General features: G+C 35.7%; 1 protein-coding gene across 5 annotated transcripts in view; it reads right to left on the reverse strand.

Annotated features, from left to right (window-relative positions):
- Positions 1–1,901: 1,901 nt before the first annotated feature.
- SGCE (sarcoglycan epsilon) overlaps positions 1,902–14,204 on the reverse strand; it is a 28,847-nt gene continuing 16,544 nt past the window's right edge. For 3 of the 5 annotated variants that reach the window (XM_040549609.1, XM_040549613.1, XM_040549608.1), the window contains 7 exons: positions 13,274–13,472; positions 11,436–11,598; positions 8,578–8,789; positions 7,828–7,854; positions 6,906–7,094; positions 5,031–5,074; positions 2,206–4,206 (listed from right to left, as the gene is read on the reverse strand). In XM_040549609.1, the coding sequence (XP_040405543.1) occupies positions 4,160–4,206; positions 5,031–5,074; positions 6,906–7,094; positions 7,828–7,854; positions 8,578–8,789; positions 11,436–11,598; positions 13,274–13,472 (881 nt within the window). In that variant the 3' untranslated portion in view covers positions 2,206–4,159. Of the gene's footprint in view, positions 4,207–5,030; positions 5,075–6,905; positions 7,095–7,827; positions 7,855–8,577; positions 8,790–11,435; positions 11,599–13,273; positions 13,473–14,204 lie in introns of all 5 variants that reach the window. The other 2 variants (XM_040549612.1, XM_040549611.1) reach the window with 1 other exon arrangement.

Genomic DNA, 14,204 nt, shown 5'->3' on the forward strand with positions numbered 1-14,204 from the left:
ATTTACAAAGACAGCCGTACTGCTTTCTACTTCATGTGGTTGCAACAGTCTCATTACAATACCAGTTCACACCGTCACTGTACATTGCTGAAGGAGGCCGTGACCGTATCACTCTGTCACCAGTTTTAACTATTTCTAGTTCTTTAACTGTTAAGTGTTTAAGTGTCTTTAGCCAGCTTTATAAATCTATGCTTCTGTGGTAATTATTTTAATAAGTAAAAATAAATAATTTATTATTAAACTTACCTCAAATGACTGATGCTTTCAAGCATAAAATAGTTTCAGGTGTGCTTAATATCCGTCACCTACATCATTAGAGTCCTTTCAGAATACACGGAGCACCTGCTGGTACAAACTGATCCTTTATGCACATACATAGCAGCTTAAGAAATTTCCTTCGATACCTTGGCACTCCTATATCTTAGTACAAATAAGATGGGAGTGGCTCAGTCGGTATTTAATTGATTGTCACATCATCCTGAAGTTATCAGAAATTGTCGTGATCCAAAACCAGTACTATTTACAAAATTTAGTCACCTATAAATCACTTTAAAATCCATTCCATTCATTTCTGTTTCAGAGCACACATTTGAAATTAGCAGTCGAAACCCAAATGCTGATTTTACTCAAAATTTTTACAACTTGGCAAAAAAGAAAAAATATTTTTTTTAATTTAACATCCATCTCAGTGTTCATTAGCTGGTTTTCTAATTTACTTCTCATTGATAGTCATGCAAAGCTTTTGGAAAATCAGAATGTTGTTTAAGGAGCCTAATGAAACCTCTTCCTTGGTACAATCTGAATGAGCTAGGTGTGATGCATGCCGCTTGGAAAGTAAGTACGAGTTGCTCTTTATTTCAGCTCTTTCAGAAACTGACTTAGTGGTTGGTTTTATGCTCGGCCTTCAGGGCAGCCTTGCAAAATAGGACCTTTGAGGTTAGGCAACATACAGGTATAAACAAAAAGTTGGGTTTGTCCTGTTTGCAATGCAAATTGGATGTGGTCATCCAGCCTGAGCACTCGGTACATACTTTGCTGCAATTGTTACACTTGTACAAAATGTGTCTTTATGGTCTTTATACAAAAAAATGGCCTTTATACAAACAGTGTAGTAACTCAATTTTAACGTCTCTTCTTAGGCCAGCCTTGAATTCCTAAATTAGGCAGAATTTCTCTTAGCAGAGACCTGGGAAACCCCAGCTACAGAAACGTAGCCAGCATACAGCAATTTTAAAGCAGAAGCAGCTTTGTGCTTAAAAGGCAATGTCCCGCTGACTGTACAGCTTCTGAAAGAGAAAACATTACAGAAAAAAATACACAGAGCACAAGTGTCAGCTTAAAACAGTGATGCTTTAAGGTAAAACGTCAAAAACTGTTGGTGTGGGCTCTGACAGCTGGAGACCCTTAAGTCCTACGTCACGCTGTCTTTGAGGATTTCGAGAATCATCAGAAAAACTTAAATGTAAAAAAGCCACTTGAGCTAAACTACCACCATCTAGTGAAAAATAAGGAACCGCAATTCAGATGAATTTTTCTAAAATAATCAGATGAATGAATGGACAGATTTTAAATTTTATTGCTTGCAAGTCGTCAAATACATTAAATGTCTGGTAAAGCAACAAGGCCCATTTTCAACATGAATAGTTTAGGTTTTGTGTTTGTTTCTTTCAAAAATAACTTTGCTCATTATATTTTGATCAACTCTACAAAATTAATGCCTAATAGATGTGGAATACTATTTCTGAGCATCATATTGCACCAGCTTTCATGCCAATACAACACTTTCTGTGTGCAACTGTAAGGCAAGTTATATCATCCCATACAACAGACTCTAAAATCCTTTGAATCTGTTGCTTAGTTTGAAGTTTTGATTTCCCTGTTAAAACCTTCAGGACAGATCATGAGACAGAAAAAAGTTTGATATTTATTAATACATACATTTGAAAGATTATTTTCTTAATGTAACAAATATAAAAAGTTATCAGTGTTTACAAATTGTCCAAAATGTCCAAAGTACAAAAAGATACAGTACATTAGTTACATGGAAGTGATTGTACTCTCTGGCACTGAAATCAGCTTAATACTGTGGGCATGCACAATATACACCAGGAAAACTCATGCATCAATCAGAACAGGTAAGGAAATAAGACAATTCCTGCTTTCTCTGATTACAAATTCATTGCTTCTGTTAATTTTCTTTCCTCAGGAATACCATTTACCTGTAAATAGATAAGAATTTATATAATCCATCAATTGCAGGTGATGCTTCAACAATATTGAACTATCAACTGGTAGCACAGTTTGTAAATACAATTTATTAGTCCCTTATCAACAAGCACATTAGAATTATCAACAGAAAAAAAAAATGGTACAAGTACAACCTGAACCAGAAGACAGCACAGGCAAAAAAAGCTCTGCTTGTTTCCTTTTGGGAAAGGAGAGACATGGAAGAAGATGGTTTAACTGGGAATTAATTCATTTTTCTACTTTGGATCATTTCATGGGGAGACTGTGAAAGTCAAAATGGAAAATGCTGTATGTAGCATACACGCACTACTTAGTCTTTTCTATCATAAGAAAATCCTACACTGTTCATCTAACCACCTTAAGAGAGTGACCATGGATTTTGCCAATCTATAACAGAAACAATTATAAAAATAAAACTTAATAAACCTTTTCATACAGGAGTTCAGTAGCAGTTTTCAGGAGTAAAGATGCTTATGCTAAGATAACTCAGATGTGAGTTGCCACCTTTCGTACAATTCCTTACTGGTTATGTTTTAACTGTGAAATGGTTGAGCATTATGCTAGCAATTAAGTCCAGTTGCTGCATTTTTATGTAAGGTAAGAAAGATCTATTGTTTCTTTGGGGTTTCAAATAGTTCCCAAATAGGATTTTGATTATTAGACACCCTCTGCTCTTGAAATTAAATACTGAGTATGGTTGACTGAAGGTTTGAAATAGAAATAGCCTCTTATTCATACTGGCGACTGCTAGTATGTTAGCAGTCTGAATGTATCATTGGGAAGTCTCCATAGGAAAGGAAGAAAATCAAACTGTCTAGTTCTATAGTTTTTTGTTTGTTTGTTTGTTTTACCTTCAGTGTTTTAGTTCTGTAAATGTCTTATTTGAACAGACCAATAAAACTGATTGCTAGGTTTGCACTGATGCTGCTCAGAGTTTTAGGAACACCTGAGTTTTACTTTATGTCTAACTTTTATCTGCAAGTCTAACCTGACAGTACAAGTCAGAGGTTTCCATTTAGAAGACAAATTGCTATGGGCATATGCTCTCATGTCATGAAAGCGCTCGCTCGCAGTCATCTGTACATCTGCGTTACAAAGGAACGTGTCATTGTACACTAAGAAAATCCAAGGAAACGTCTGTCCCCTTCCACCCTCCCCTTCCACTTCTGAGAGCTTGTCACAGGCGGTGTCTGTGCTGAATACAGAGGAGCAGCTCTATTTAGCTCGTCCAGACACGACAAAAGGTAACTGACATAACTAGCCTTTGCCTGAAATGCTGTTCAAAGCCAAGTAACCATGACACGAATATTTTGGAACCTGTGAAGCAATTCACAATTAAGAGAATTTTTTGGTTTAATATATTTTAAAATCTGCCTTCTGTTTAGGAAGAGCTAAGAGTGATTTCCAAAAAATCCAAAAATTCCAAAAAATTCCAAAATAATGTCCTTTAGAAAACACATACACAGGAGGATTTTTAACATCTATTTTTGGGCAGTTCTTCAGCATGATTTGCAGGTTACAACCCCATGGTAGCTTACATATCATACCTCTTTTAAAGTTTCTCACTGCCATCAGCATACACAGTACTACCAAGAGATTTTGCATCTTTTTCCTGCAAGACAGACTGGCATTCTTATAGCTAAACAGTCGTACCAGAAATGCTGGACTGCGTGACGTTTTTATTTTGCCTTCCAAACGCCTTTGATCATTGAGAATATGCTAAATTTCAAGCCAAACCTGTGCTGGAGGCTTCAGATGGGTACCTCCAGGGTCATCCACCATTTCCAATATAGGTAGAATAAAGCACACAAGTGGCAAAGCTAGTAGAACAGCAGTAAGTTTCTGTTTTTTTTTTTTAATGTTTTTAACTTCCAGATTTAAGCAAAAAACCAAACGTGTGCAGAAGCATCTACTAAATACTTGCCTCAAATCTTTGAAATGTTGTCATACGAAATTCTCCTTTAATCCCCGAAAGCAGTAATGAAGAAGAAGGATTTTGAATGAAAATGAAGAATTGCTTATATAACTCCTAACTTAAAACATAGCTTCCTTTCAGAGCTGTGATTTACATATTGTGTTCAATACCCAAGTATCTACAGTTTTGCCTAAATACCTCTTTGAATATTCAAAAATTATACTTTGGCCTTTACATTTTCCTTGTAAGATCCTAATTCCCTTTCCTACATGGCTAAGACCATATCCTTCTCAGTTCCCATATGCTATCAGATAACTAAGTGAACAATCAGCCTTAGGGAAGTCATTCACAACCTCAGTCAGCACACATTAGCATTTGTGAAAATGATGCAAAAGTGATGACTAAGACACTGGAAACCAGCAGCATGGATATTTGTCTCACCACAAATTCCCCAATAGCCACTGCTTATGTTAACAGCATAGGAAAAGCTCCTTCTTCAGAGCTTAACTGGTATTGGCGGGAATTAGAAATGTTGATTTTGTATTAAGCTTTAGAGAATCTGAGCAGTGTAACTGCGTTTGGGGATCTGGCTGTAGTTTCCTGCTGTAGTGGAAAATGATTTATATGAGGAGTTTTCCAACTTAGCTGTAGCAGATTCCAGTGTCACATGTTGAGTCCTAATGTAGCATTCCTCCTACTTGTTCAATCGATCCTATACCAAAATTTCCAATGATGTATATAAAAACATCGGGAATGACAATCTTTTCATACTTCATTATTTTTGAAAATGGTTTCCACTGTACATGGACTGTATGTGTTTTGGTTGCCCACCAGTCAATTAATAGTCACAGTATTTTTCAGTACTGACCTGCACTCTGCTGCTGTGGAATCTGAGTCTGATGTGGCAGGTTCCTACAAAAAAGCAATTCAATAACTTTAACACTTCCATACAAATTCTGAAGTATGTTATGCATAAAAGTTTAATAGATCTAGCTAAAATTTGTGGGGTTTTGCTTATGAAGCAATAATATCAATTTTTGCTATGCAAATGTAGTTGTCAAAAGTCAGCTAAGTCAATAAAAAAGTTAGTTTTAAGGAGTAGTTCCTGTGATTTCACTTGTCAACTGGGCTCAAAGGCTCAAACTTGGTGAAAGACCAGAGGTAACAACAGGCTTCTGATGTTATGCGAAGTTCAGTTTTTGTAAGTGATGAATATAAAAAAGGTGACCGTCTTTGCAAGTTAATTACTGACTGCAGAATGAATGGGTGTTCTGCTAGTCTTACACATCTGACCAGTTCACTTATCAAAGCAAAGTTATGTTTTTATGCCCTGCTTAAGTGTCTCTTTTAACAGGTACCAGATATTAAGGGTGCTTTTACAGAAAGGAATTGGGGGTTGGAATGAAGGTGAAGTGGCTAAGAACTGTATGTACAAGTTCAGAAAGCCTTTGGTACAGGCTCTAGCACCCCCATTAAAAAAATACATATATATTCACAAGGTTGGCTTTCTTTGGAATTAATCAGCTGAGTAAAGGCAAATACACACAAAGTGTTTACAGTGTTATGGCCCAGGTGTGTGAAGTAAAGAAGGAAAACACCATCTGGAAGTATCATTTTGATCCGGTATCATCTCTTAAACTTCCCTGTACGTTTGGCATAAATTCATACTCGCTCACAGGTCCTCATTTCTTTTACCGTAACTTTTGGCTTTATTTTAAAAATTGCTATTGTGAATAGAAGAAGAAACTGTAAAATAGCACAACAGTTGTACAAGGGATCATTTATACAGCTATACTTCCTGAAGAATTTTTCTGTAGGACTTAGTTTTGGGACAGGGAGAAGAAAATACTTAGCACATATCTGCATTATGAAGGGAACACGGGGCAACCATGTCCAAATTGGGGCCAATTTAGTGCTGGCACTGGACCAGTATCATCACGGTTGCTCTCTCACACAGGCCCATCAGCTGAGGAGCTACCGACTTGAGCTGGTGTCGTGCCATGTCATTGAGTGATAATGCCAGTCATGTCTAAGGCCGTTTTCTCAGATCTGCTCAACTACTGACAACTCAGCCAAACCCTTCCAGAAACGTCTCTTTTCTGCAGCACTGCCTACCTGTTTGGCTTGGAAAATATGAAACCATTAGATGACTTTGTCTCCATAGTTTCATAAAGTTTTTGATATATGAACTTTAAGAAATAAAAATGACTATTTTTCTGGTTTCTGTCTTGGTAACAGTGGAGATGGCCGAGATTACATTTTCATTGGTAAGTCCGTATTTATTATCAGCATAACGGAAAATGCTCTTCTGTGCAATGTTAACATTTCAAACACAAACCATCCGTGACAGGTACATGACTAAATACTAAAAAAGTTTGGATTTTACTGGGTCGATGTTGTTTTTATCACAGAACTCCAAAGACACATACTAAGAAACAGGGTTTCTAAAAAGGAACAGTTCTAACCGATTTGTCTGTCAAAAGTAGTTTTTCTCCAAAATATGCAGAAATGTAGTTGTTCCGTACAAAGCTTCTTGCCAAGCTTGCAGCCTGGAATCCAGTCATGTAATTTTATCACAGTGGGCCTTTATTTCTGCTTGAAATGCATACGTCAGAGCAATCCTGAACTACAGAGTCATTACTGGTACCCCCACAACAAACACATTCCAGATGACAAGCGCTGGTGTCCAGAGTTAAATTGTGTAACTTAATAAGTATTTAAAAAAATAAATTGAAATACTTACTGTTGTGTTTGCATCAGTGGCATACTAGTATTGTCGTAGTTGTCTGTGTGAAGGGGTGGAACAATCTCGCCAGTAACTGGGTGAAACACAGGCAGAGTTGAAAGAGGCCACGCTATCTCCCTGTTTTTAGACATGTCGCGAAGCTCTTTAGTTGATTTCTGTATAGCGCTGTGGTGGACCAACTGGATGCTAGGTCAAAAAGGAAATAAAATAGTAAATATGTATTTTAAGCGCTCTATCTAAACTGAGAGACTTTTACAGTTATTATTTTTCATAAAAATACAAGGACTAATGCATGCTACAGACTCAATAGTGCAGCAATTACAGCAAACCTTTCCATAGTTAATTTAATAAATAATGGATTTATTTAATTTTGAAGGCGGTAATTATTCCACTAGATTTTGCTGTCGGGAGAAGTATTTTGCATAGGATCCAATGCTGTGCAATTTACTGCTAATATTCCATTTATTTGCTGCAGTTCAAATAAAACTTTTGGTAACTCCTGATTCATGTGGTACATCCAAAAAACTTCAAAGAAAATTAATTTTAATACACTCTATGCTGTAACCAATGGACACCTTCCAGGATATTCCTTCTCCTGTCCACTGCTTTGACGATACAGACTGGGAGGTCCACTAATCAGGAGAATAAATTACATTTTAAGATATTTATTCTTGACAGAACTAATTTATTACAGACTAATTTATTTACAGAACTGACAGTTGTTAATTTCAAACCCTTTTTATTCTGATCTTTTATCCTCGCCAAGACTCTGATTTAAAAGCAGCTTTCACATTTATGAATTAAACCATGGATTAGAGAGAATGAAAGAAGATTATGACACACATGTATGAAGCATGACAAGCTACTGAAAATGGAAATTAAATGATAAAAGAAAAATAACAGGAAAGAAGACACTTACTCTGGTGTTTGCATGTTTCTCTTTTCCCTAAAAACAAAACAAAATTTATGAATTAAATAATAGCATTGATAGTTGGAACATTAAGTCTATCTGATGGTGAAAATAGTACATGATATAGAAATGCTGACAATGTTACTGCTAAATGCAACTTGGCAGCATTTGCAACTGGGTTTATGGCAAGGCCTTGATGAACGCACGTACAGAGATGTGGTACTGATGACAGACACACGGACACACACACGTAGAAATGAAAATGCAAGTTAAAGAACAAGCTTCTGGCTAAAATAAATTCTGTGACAAAATGAAATTGTAGTTTGTGTAAGAAATGGCAGAAATTACGTTACTTGCTGCTTTCTGTTTATGGTTACCTCTGCTATAATATGTCTAAATTCAGTTCACATCCTCAACCAGATTTGTTTTATAAAAGTTAGCATTTCAGAAATTACTTAATAGTACTGAACCAATGATCCTTTATTAGTATTTTATTTGTTTGGGGGCGAGAAATTTCAGGTTTATGTGGAGATTTTTAACCCTTTCAACTAGAATAATTGAAGTCCCTATATCCATTTTCTTGGAAATTACTGTATGTGATTAGATGACAAATAGTTTGATATTTCAAAACAGATGTCTTTTGGCATGTTTTATTTATTCTTTTAATGAAGTGAATGGAATTCTTCTAACAAATAGTCTTCTATGCATTAAAATATCAGAAAAGTCTACAATTACTAATTAGTGTGTTAAAGTACTCACACTCCTTCCCGTCGGCAGCACATGATATAGGCAAGAATTAGAAAAAGCACCAGTGCTATTGCCGAGGGCACTGCCAGTGTAATTAGGAAATCCGAGTAATAGTCTCTGCTTTTCAGTGTATCAGAAGGTGGCTTGTATTCTCCACCATCAGGTAATATCCCCTCTCCGCGAATCACTTCCTGAAAGGTGGAAACTTGCTTCGTATTGTCAACCTGACAACCAGGGGAAAAAAAAAAAAGAAAGAAAAAAAAGACAATTACATAACAAAGTAAGAGAATGTAAAACCAGGAAGTACTTAATCAATGAAAACGCAGAAAAGAGCCTATATTACACAATAATATTTGACAAATTCAATACATTTTTGTCCAGTCACTTTTTTTAAACAATAAAATCTTACATTTTGTCAAAACTTTCTATATATTATATATTATCTATATACTAGTTTCTAATATTACTTTATCATATTGTTATTTTACTTTGTGCCTACCAGAGATACTGTTGGGTTTTTCTTGTTTTTTGTTTTGTTTTGTTTTACAGATTATTTTTTGGAATATTGCAAACAAATAGTATTTGAGTAGAAGTTCAGTGGTTTTTTTTTGTTTTTTTTTTTAACAGCAAAGCTGATTTGTGATGAATAAATTGACTTCTTTCTAGTCTTCCTAAATAACAATACTGCCCTCTCTTGTATGAAGGTGGTAGAGGTGAAGAGTGTTACTTTCCTCCTCTAGTGTCCTACATGAGTTTTAAAATCGAGTGTTAAAACAGCAAGAGGCAACAACTGAGCTGCTGAGGACTGAGCAGCTCTAGGCCATCCCCTTCCACCAAATGCAGGAAGTGTGCCATGATCAGATGAGTATTTAGTTGATCATACCCAGAGTTCAAAGGTTTTTCTACCTCCTAATTCAACTGAATTTCAGAAGACTGCATTCCTTGCCACAAATACATATTTTTAATGTCTGTATCTAAAGTTCCTAGAAATACGAACTTTGTAGGCGCTGAATTTCATATTGCAATTAATTGACTGCCTGTTCCATGATCTCTCCATTTTGTGGTTCTTTTCTTGTTATCTTCAGTTAGATATTTGAAAATAAACTGTATTTGCCTACACACTTCACTTTTGGTCATGTCTTTACAATTTGCAATTTAATTCACAAAAAAGTGCATTAAAACTTGTGCAGTGGATGAAAAGTTTTTCATGGAATGCTAGAAAGAACGCTTGTTTGAGTTTCAAGTGTATACATATGTATTTTCTAAGTGCAAGACAGACAAAAAATAATTTACGTATTCTCTACTTATTAAATTCTGTAGTATATTTCACATGAGGTATTCCAGGTCCACCTGGTTGGTTAGTGGAACCTCAAGCCCTAAGCTGATGCATAAAAAAGATTTGCGTACCTACTGATGTGGGCAGGAGCCCACACAGGGAACGAGAACAAGCTATCAGACAGCAGCGTTAAGAGGAATGTATTAAGTTGCCCATCTTTGCAGAATTTGGGACCCACAAACTTAAATACACTCTTTGATGCATGTGTTAACTGCCAATGTCACTTCGTAATGAGGGAGGAATAGGATTTAGGTTTAGGTTGCAGTTATGAGAAACGGAGCTCAACTCCCTCCCAGTACACAGATCTCGGGGGACTTCCTACCCCTTGTCTTGCCTTGTGAAAAGCTGACTATGATCAGATAGAGGGAAGCTTGGCTCCATTTTCTCTTTGATGCAGCAGCCAGGAACAATACTATTGGCAGCAGTAAACACCCCTAAGCCTGTTTAAATTCAGTTACTGCGGCACGCTGCCAAAACAAGTGCCAAGTGCCAAGTTCAAGAAGGTTGTGAAATTGACTGCTGTAGAAAATTATGCTTCTATTAGGGAGTCTGTTCCTTTTACACATCCCAGGGTGACCTCTGCCTTTCTCAAAACAGCATGACAATGCTACTTCATGATTAGTTTGTGAGCCACTGCTACTGACAGACCTTTTTTCTGGAGCAGTCCTAAGCAGTTGCTCTTCGTTCTGCATTTGTACAGTTGGTTATTCTTGCATTATTGCACTATTCCTCTGCTTCTCCTTTTGAAATTCATCCTGTTTGCTCAGGCTACTTCTCGAGTTCATCAAGATCTTTCCGAATTCTATCTTGTCCATCTATGCACATGCACAGTGCCTTTCAGTTTTATGGGGCCTGCAAACCTAATGTAATAAGCACATTCCATCATCTGCCATATTAAGGAAGAACGGCAGGGAATTACTAGTAATCCTGATGTGATTGTGGCTATCCAACCAGTTCTCCACTAGGCCCATGAACAGTTTCATCTAGGTCATGTTTCCTGACCATACTTATTTTGATTTCACTAGCCAACACTATTTTCTGTTTCCCTTTTAACATGAAATATGTTTTATACAAATAGTATTTCTATGCTGTTAAAAAGTATTTCCAAAAATTAACTACTCAGTGCTGTAGACTCAATATTTGAGAAAACAAATCTATATACACATTTTAGGAAAGCAGATGTAACTAGCACGATTAGCGCACTGAACTAACTACATCTACCTAAATAGTTGTCTTTACTTTTAGCTCTGTAAGCCCTATAGTTCTTTTGCCATTTATATAAACCACAATTAGGAAAAATTAATATTGTGGTTTCACTGTTGCTGTATTCTAACAGAGTTCAGTCCACAGAGCAAAATCCTTTCACAGTCTTAAGAGTGGCTGCTAAATGGAGAACAATGTAAATTGGTCACAAGGAAGTGGAATTCGGCACAATTGTCTGGCCAGGCTGGCAAAACTCTTACCTAAATAATGACTAGAATGAAATATCGTACTTCCACAAGCATCATTTTTATGCAACAATAAAATAACTCACCAGAGAGATTTTACACCAATCGATATGGAATTGAGTACGAAATTTTTTATCACATGTTATTAAAGGCTCCATTTCTTGACTGCATCTCAGCTGATTTTGTGGGTTTTCCACTTCCCGTAAGCATGAAGAGAATGGAACATCTGCACCAACCATAACGTACACACTGTAGAAAGAGATGAGTGACAGACTGTCAGAATACCTCTCACAAATACCCAAAGGACAATGACGTACTCTTCCAAAGACTATTCTTGTTCACAGTAACAGTCAGCCATGTTTTAAAGGCTAAAATATATTCTTTTTACATTTTTTCTTGATGGTATGCTTTATCTAAGCATAGGAATAGCAGACTGAAACCAAACAGATTTTTCTAGCTACTTATTACAACTTACTTTGTTTTGCAGCATAATGCAAATGTTTGCTTACCGTTAGAGTTGTCAATTTCTGTAAAGTCCCAGACTTCCAAGTGTAGGTTCCTCATGTAAATAAATCAATACTACTTATGAAAATTGTATTAAAAAGTACAATTTTATCTTTTGGAAATCTTCAGTCCCTCTCAGCATAGTATTTTTAAATAATTTCTTCCCATGTTTTCAAATAAATTACTTAGGACTTATATTTATATACTAATATGAAAGTAATAAAGCCCCCAGTTTCTCCTGAAAGATTCAACACAACCAACACAATTTGGAGAATAATGAAAGCTGCATATAAACATAGTACTTCATTTAGCATTACAGTACATAAAATAACAGCAGCTCCACTGACCATATTATTCATTTTCATATTTAAATATGTAGAATTCTGCTGGAAAATATGGTCTGCTGCACTACATAATAATGTATCAGTGGATCCTGGAATAGAAATTACATCCTGATTGCCGTTTTTATTTAAGGCATTATCTAACTAAATGTTTGAAATGTAGCCACTTGCATTAAGCGGCACTCCTACTGCTCTAGCAAGTACAGAGTATGTAAGCCACCCTCCTTCTTTAGATGTGTTCAGAAACTCCAGATGCAAAACAAAGACTCTGAAACAACAATCTTGTTTGCACACAGCTTGGATTTAGACACCCTAGCCCTTTCTTAGATATTTATTTGACCCAAAATATCTAAAAAAGGTAAAAAATAAAATAAAATCACTAGACACCTTTAATTTTGTCAGGGAAAAGCACTACCACAGTCGGTATAATTGAAGAAACTGGATCCTTATCAGTTTATAAATGGAATATAATATTTCAGAACAGTGTATGGTTATGAATCACATCTGGAAATTATGGATTTCTGCAGTTTACAGTCAGTAATCTAAACTCCCCAGATAGCTCAAGCTTAAAACTTTGATTTGTCCACAGTGCTCCTGAAGCACATAACTAGGGATTTCACTAAGACTACAGCTACAAATGGCACTGTTAAAACACTAAATGCTCATAGAAATCTGAGTGCCTTTGCAACTTACTCTCTACAACACCCTGTTTCAAAATTTTTGAGTATTTAATAGTTCCCAATTTACAAAACTCAAAAATATACCAAACCACTTCTCAGTATTAAGACTAGAATTACAAAATAAGTATATTCACTACTATTTTGTAACTAATTGAATTTATTAGTATTTGTTGGACTGTAAAATCAATGTATAAAGAAATTACTTGTTGTATAAAACACAAGAAACCCATGCTATAACGGAGGTTTGGAATATCAGTAAACGTTTCATATCTAACACCAATCTGGATTTCCAAAATATAAAACAGTAATTGCAAAGTTTCTAGAAAACCTATAAAAATATTAAGCCTTTCTGTAAGAAAAGAAGAGTAAAGTAAAAATAACAGACTGACACGTGCTTACCCTTCCTTCATATCATTAATAGGAAGTGGAACTCTCCCTCCCCTGTCTAGCGCTGAAGTAATGTTTATAGCATTCAAGCGTTCTGGCTGCCATACATTTTTCACTGCTCCAAGAAAGTCTCCCAGAACTTCACTTGCTAACATTTCTTCCACATTCATATTCCTTATGAAGAACTCCGCTTGATATGGTAAAGGAAAATCTAGTCGTAATGAAGAAGAGAGAGTTTTGCCTTAAACAATGACTTCATAACAAATAATTTAACAATTAATGCAATACCACTTTAAGGTTGATGAACATTTCCAAAAATCTTGTATTTGAAATAGCCCACTTTGAGCCTAACATGATTATGTCTGTTTAATTAAAGATTAGTACCATCAGTTATTACTTAAGCTGAAAATCATTGGCAATTTATAAAGTTACTAAGATATGGGGGAGAGGAATGAAGGAAAAGATTCTCAGCTCCTAAATCTTCATTAAAGACAAAACTAGATTCATGCTAACATTAGCGTCGAAACTGTTACCTTGCTACCAGAAAATTAGAATATATTTATTTAACTGCAGGATGTGTGTTACTAGTGTGATGTTTGTAGAAAGTCTCTAATAGCTGAAATAAATAAAATACCTAGTAGCACTACACCTCTGCTACTCAAGTTATATACAGTAATATAAAAGAAATATGGTGTTTGAATAATTGGACAGAAACTGTTCTTAGATGTCAAAAGAAATAGACCTTTCAAATGGTTGATACAGAAGGCAAGCTGAATCTTTGCTGTCTTGAAATATTCTATATTATGTAATTCATTCTTTCACAAATCACAAAGTATTTTAAAATATCATTAAACTGTCATTAAAATGCATATTGGTGCTTTCTGATACCATTTTGGAATACTAGCTCTGCTACTGCTGAGGATATATTTCAGAAGCTCAATTT

This window comes from Cygnus olor, chromosome 2, assembly GCF_009769625.2.
Source record: "Cygnus olor isolate bCygOlo1 chromosome 2, bCygOlo1.pri.v2, whole genome shotgun sequence".
Taxonomy (NCBI): domain Eukaryota; kingdom Metazoa; phylum Chordata; class Aves; order Anseriformes; family Anatidae; genus Cygnus; species Cygnus olor.